The following is a 6,629-nucleotide window of genomic DNA, read 5'->3' on the forward strand; positions in this document are numbered from 1 at the left end:
AGTTTCGTCAGCACGACGGTGTGGTGACGGTGATGATGAAGCTACCGGCGCAGGGCTTCGCCTAAGCACTGCAACGATATGACTGAGGTGGAAATCTGTGGAGGGAGGCACTGCACACGGCTAAACAATCAACTTATGTGCCTATGGGGTGCCCCCCTCCCCCGTATATAAAGGAGTGGAGGAGGGGGAGAGCCGGCCCTCTCATGGCGCGCCGAAGGGGGGAGTACTACTCCCGGTGGGAGTAGGATTCCCTCTTCCGTAGTTGGAGTCCTCGTCATGTCCGTGATCACATCCGAGACTCCGAATAACCTTCGGTACATCAAAACACATAAACTCATAATACCGATCGTCATCGAACGTTAAGCGTGCGGACCCTACGGGTTCGAGAGCTATGTAGACATGACCGAGACTCATCTCCAGTCAATAACCAATAGCGGAACCTGGATGCTCATATTGGTTCCTACGAAGATCTTTATCGGTCAAACCGCATAACAACATACGTTGTTCCCTTTGTCATCGGTATGTTACTTGCCCGAGATTCGATCGTCGGTATCTCAATACCTAGTTCAATCTCGTTACCGGCAAGTCTCTTTACTCGTTCCGTAATGCATCATCCCATAACTAACTTATTAGTCACATTGCTTGCAAACCTTATAGTGATGTGCATTACCGAAAGGGCCCAGGGATACCTCTCCTTCAATCGGAGTGACAAATTCTAATCTCGATCTATGCCAACTCAACAAACACCATCGGAGACACTTGTAGAGCATCTTTATAATCACCCAGTTACGTTTTGACGTTTGATAGCACACTAAGTGTTCCTCCGGTATTCGGGAGTTGCATAATCTCATAGTCATAGGAACATGTATAAGTTATGAAGAAAGCAATAGAAACAAACTAAACGATCATCGTGCTAAGCTAACGGATGGGTCAAGTCAATCACATCATTCTCTAATGATGTGATCCCGTTAATCAAATGACAACTCATGTCCATGGCTAGGAAACTTAACCATCTTTGATTAACGAGCTAGTCAAGTAGAGGCGTACTAGTGACACTCATTTTGTCTATGTATTCACACATGTACTAAGTTTCCGGTTAATACAATTCTAGCATGAATAATAAACATTTATCATGATATAAGGAAATATAAATAACAATTTTATTATTGCCTCTAGGGCATATTTCCTGCAACGACATCTTTATTTACTTATTACTTATTACTCTCTCCATCTCAAAATAAAGTTATACTCCATCAACGACACTTACTTTGGGATAAAGAGGGGTATTAAATAATAAGAACGAGTGACTATAATGCGAATTAATAAGCAAACTGGGTACACGCGCACGCACGGTTGGTGCTTTTTTTGACGGAGCCTCGTCAGAGGGCGGAGAGCTCCCGCATTACATTAAGAAGAAAAGAGTTGGTCTGGTTAATAAGGTAAACCGGACCTAAAAATTATACGTGGCACAATTAATTAAGGAAACCGGCGAAGATCACACACCGGACTAGTATAGTACTCAAGGGAGGTTGTCCGAGCGGTCCGTGCTTACAATAGACTACTAGTCTAGAACACAAGGCATGATATCCGTAGTGGAAAAGAAATTTCTCCCGGGGCTGGCGGTACACGTCCCTTAAATAAAGAAAGAAAACAAAAGACAATGAAGAAAGCAATAGTGAAGGAATCCGGGCTGGCGGTACACGCCCCTTTAATTATAACTCTTCCCAGATCCGGGCTGGTGCTACAACTTTGAACTGATTTGGCACGGGGCGTCGGTCGCTCTCCAACTTGAGCTGCGGCACCGTCTGATGCAGTGTACGGTTGGATCTCAAACCAGCGAGCACCACCACCTTTAGACTTGGCAAATGCTCGATGCCGGAAAGGCTCTTTTCCTCAGAACCGAATCCTACCTCCAGCTTCTCGAGCATTGCCATGGACCCTTGCTCAAAAATGATTTCTTTCTGTACGGAGTGAACATTCAGCTGCTTGAGCACTGGGAATCGGTACTCGGCGCTTATGACTAGCGCATCATTGGTGCAACTCCTGAACCCGAGGGTGAGGCGCAGTAGGTTTGGCAACTCACACAGGATGCCAAGTATCTCGTCGCTGCTAAGCATTGTATATGAGATATCTAGCTTCCCAAGGTGCATGAGTGACCCAAACCACTCGGGCATCCCATCGATTCCGCCACAGATCTCCATTGACCGGAGGAGCAGCGGTGGCGAGGTCATCTCTCCGAGGATGTTCATTATCTTCCCATTACCGCGGTCCAAGATTGAGAGTTGTCGAAGGGAATATGTCCTGTTCAGGGCGGTGATGAGCACTTGAAGTACCTCTTGGGAGCAGTCGATAGATATATTAAGCTTTCTCAACTGCGTCAACTCGCCGATCTCTCGGGCAGCGTCAGCACCATCATCATGGAGCACCATCTTATCCAGCACGCGAAGCGCCTTCATTCTCCCTAGTCCACAGGGAAGCCTGCAATCAAAATACGACTCCCTATTATGGAAGTAGAGGGACTCGAGCTTCTCCAGCTCCGTCACGGATTGAGGGAGGCCATGGAGAAGTGTGTTCCATAGGTTCAGTGTCTGCAAGTGCACAAGCTTGCCGATCTTTTTTGGCATCTTGCTGATGTCAGTGCCGTTCAAGTTCAAGAACCTGAGCAGAAACATCCGGCACACATGCTTCATGTGTTTGTTTTGCAAGGCTTTGCAGTCTTCAAGGTCGAGTACCCGCAGGAGGGTGAACTCGCCAAGTCGCTCCAGCAGCGCCTTATGGCCTTGGGGATGAAACGTGCTAAGCGACCGGACATGCTTCATGCTCCTTTCGTCCTTTGGCCCACCACTGCTTTGGATAGAGAGCCGCCGGATCTTGCCAAGCGACTCTCCTTCGTGCTGTTCACCTCCAACCAGGCTCACAAAGTTTGCCTCCATGGACCTTGACACCATAACCTCGAGCATCATGTCGTGCACGCGGCATGACTTCACCCTCCCATCATAGCTTATGTTGGCTGGGACGATCATGTTTCTACTCACCAACTCATCGAAGTAGGATTCTGCCACCTCTAGCAATGTCAACCCTCGCCTCTCAGCGACCAAGCCTTCGGCTATCCATCTACTTAGTAGACGACCCTTCTTGATTTCATAGTCCTCTGGAAAAATACTGAGATACATCATGCAAGTCTTGAGATGGTGAGGCAGGTGGCTGTAGCTGAGTGTAACTATCTGCCTCATCCCTTCCAAGGTAGGGTTGCTCTCCAGTTGAGAACCGATCACTACCAGAAAAACTTCGTTTGCCGACGACCAAATCTATGCCGACGGCACCCGTCGGCATAAATGCCGCTATGCCGACGGCCAAGGGCAGGCCGTAGGCGTAGAAAAGCCGTCGGCATAGACATGGCCCATACCCCTCTGCCACGTCATCGATCCGTGTGCTATGCCACGTCAGCGATCCGTGGGACTGCACCTCCGTGTGTGCACAGATATGCCGACGGCCTAGCCGTCGGCATACATGTTTTTAGTTTTATTTTAAATTTCCCTTTATACTACCTATGGCAAATATATGCCTACGGTATAGCCGTCGGCATAGGCCCCTCTGCCACGTCATCGATCCATGCGCCATGCCACGTCATCGATCCGTGGGACTGCACCTCCGTGTGTGCACAGGTATGCCGACGGCCTCGCCGTCGGCATACTATTTTTTTATTTTTACTTTATTTTCTCATTTTTACTTTATTTTAGTTTTTGTTTTTGCATAAGATAATTATGCCTTATCTAAAAAAACATACCCTGATTGTATATCGATTGCCCCCCGTTACGAACGTCGCTATCGCCGTGTCACGGAGGGGGGAAACGGTCGACACGGAGGGAATTCTAGTTGGTGGGGGGATTCGGGGTGTAGCTATGTCACCGAAACATCGCACGGGTCCCGATGCATATGTGAAAGTGTTCAGGCATGCGTAGACGCCCGTCTTGGGGCTCCGCGGTGTGCCCCCCTGCACGCAAGGCAGTGCCGCCGTCACTTGGATGGGGGCACACCCCGGAGACGCGTGCCGCCTCTTCGGACATGCCACCACACCACCCCGCATGTGTGAGGGCCCGGTGCGACGCTCGGGTGGCATTGCTACCCCCAGGGCCCCCGTCCCGCCTAACCCTGTAGCGTTTGACCACGGGATCTAGCCCTTTGACTTTGCACGGACTGGCTTTGAGCAGTGGACCTATCCACCCGGTTGTGTTAGGTCAGTCCATAGGAACACTTTGGAGCAACATCCGGGCCAGACCCACGGCAAGATCCCCTCCGTGTAGACCCGACGCGCCCGTTTCCCCCCTCCAAGTGCCGGCGGCGTCGCCGTCTGTGTGGGGGGCACACCCCGGAGACGCGTGCCGCCTCTTGGGACATGCCACCACAGCACCCCGCATGTATGAGGGCCCGGTGCGACGCTCGGGTGGCATTGCTACCCCCCAGGGGCCCCCGTCCCGCCTAACCCTGTAGCGTTTGACCACGGGATCTAGCCCTTTGACTTTGCACGGACAGGCTTTGAGCAGTGGACCTATCCACCCGGTTGTGTTAGGTAAGCCCAGAGGAACACTTAGGAGCAACATCCGGGCCAGACCCACAGCAAGATCCCCTCCGTGTAGACCCGACGCGTCCGTTTCCCCCCTCCAGGTGCCAACGGCGCCGCCGTCCGTGAGGGGGGGCACACCCCGGAGACGCGTGCCAGGCGTTTGCACCCGCCACATCACTTCCAGACTTGTGAAAGGCCGCCTACGCAAGATTTGGCGGCATGCTAGCCCCCAGAGGCTGCCGGCCACAGTCGTAGACACGCGAAGAGCAATCCGCATAGGGGGAATTGTTCAGAAACTACTTCATCACGAACAATTATGAAAAATTACCATCAGTCCTACAGCACATGTGCCCGTGTCGTGTAAAAAACTCATGATTTTATCGCGCTCCGAGTATTTAATAATATTCACGGCGCATCGTTACCGCAGAACGTCTCCTAATGTGTCATCGCCGTTCGTGAGAGGGGGCACACCCCGGAGACGTGTGCCGCCTCTTGGGACATGCCACCACACCACCCCGCATGTATGAGGGCCCGGTGCGACGCTCGGGTGGCATTGCTACCCCCCCGGGCCCCCGTCCCGCCTAACCCTGTAGCGTTTGACCACGGGATCTAGCCCTTTGACTTTGCACGGACGGGCTTTGAGCAGTGGACCTATCCACCCGGTTGTGTTAGGTCAGTCCATAGGAACACTTTGGTGCAACATCCGGGCCAGACCCACGGCAAGATCCCCTCCGTGTAGACCCGACGCGCCCGTTTCCCCCCTCCAGGTGCCGGCGGCGGCGCCGTCCGTGAGGGGGGCACACCCCGAAGACGCGTGCCGCCTCGGGACATGCCACCACACCACCCTGCATGTATGAGGGCCCGGTGCGATGCTCGGGTGGCATTGCTATCCCCCCGGGCCCCCGTCCCGCCTAACCCTGTAGCGTTTGACCACGGGATCAAGCCCTTTGACTTTGCACGGACGGGCTTTGAGCAGTGGACCTATCCACCCGGTTGTGTTAGGTCAGTCCATAGGAACACTTTGGAGCAACATCCGGGCCAGACCCACGGCAAGATCCCCTCCGTGTAGACCCGACGCGCCCGTTTCCCCACTCCAGGTGCCGGCGGCGGCGCCGTCCATGAGGGGGGGCACACCCCGGAGACGCGTGCCGCCTCTTGGGACATGCCACCACACCACCCCGCGTGTATGAGGGGCCGGTGCGACGCTCGGGTGGCATTGCTACCCCGCCGGGCCCCCGACCCGGCTAACCCTATAGCGTTTGACCACGGGATCTAGCCCTTTGACTTTGCACGGATGGGCTTTGAGCAGTGGACCTATCCACCCGGTTGTGTTAGGTCAGTCCATAGGAACACTTTGGAGCAACATCCGGGCCAGACCCACGGCAAGATCCCCTCCGTGTAGACCCGACGCGCCCGTTTCCCCCCTCCACGTGCCGGCGGCGGCGCCGTCCGTGAGGGGGGCACACCCCGGAGACGCGTGCCGCCTCTTGGGACATGCCACCACAGCACCCCGCATGTATGGGGGCCCGGTGCGATGCTCGGGTGGCATTGCTACCCCCCAGGGCCCCCGTCCCGCCTAACCCTGTAGCGTTTGACCACGGGATCTAGCCCTTTGACTTTGCACGGACGGGCTTTGAGCAGTGGACCTATCCACCCGGTTGTGGTAGGTCAGCCCGTAGGAACACTTTGGAGTAACATCTGGGCGAGACCCATGGCAAGATCACCTCCGTGTAGACCCGACGCGTCTGTTTCCCCCCTCCAGGTGCCGAGTACCGGGTCCCATACAGACGGTAAACTAAGAATCTAAAAATGTAATAATTGAATTGATTAAAAACTCCAGTATTCATCATTGAAAATGTACAATTGCTGTGAACCTTTTAGTGCTCGGGCACCGGGTCGGCTGCCCGGGCACGCCCGGTGCCCGAGCACTGAAAAGTTCACAGCAATTGTCCATTTTCTTCATATAAGTCTAATGAATACCGGAGCTTATAACGTATGGATTAGTGAACTATTTAAACATGTCAAATTGCTTTTCCCTCGGCGAGGTGGGACTATTTTTTCAAAA

General features: G+C 53.4%; 1 protein-coding gene across 1 annotated transcript; it reads right to left on the reverse strand.

Moving 5' to 3' along the window:
* Positions 1-1,712: 1,712 nt before the first annotated feature.
* Positions 1,713-3,233, reverse strand: LOC141022251 (disease resistance protein PIK6-NP-like). Its single transcript, XM_073498566.1, has one exon. It carries the CDS (start codon positions 3,231-3,233, stop codon positions 1,713-1,715), a length of 1,521 nt encoding a protein of 506 aa, XP_073354667.1.
* Positions 3,234-6,629: the final 3,396 nt, after the last annotated feature.

This window comes from Aegilops tauschii, chromosome 5 (assembly GCF_002575655.3).
Source record: "Aegilops tauschii subsp. strangulata cultivar AL8/78 chromosome 5, Aet v6.0, whole genome shotgun sequence".
Taxonomy (NCBI): Eukaryota; Viridiplantae; Streptophyta; class Magnoliopsida; order Poales; family Poaceae; genus Aegilops; species Aegilops tauschii.

What these genes read in the sequence shown, in the direction of transcription:
- LOC141022251 (XM_073498566.1), bottom strand. Translation starts at nt 3,233, where the DNA reads ATGAGGCAGATAGTTACACTCAGCTACAGCCACCTGCCTCACCATCTC.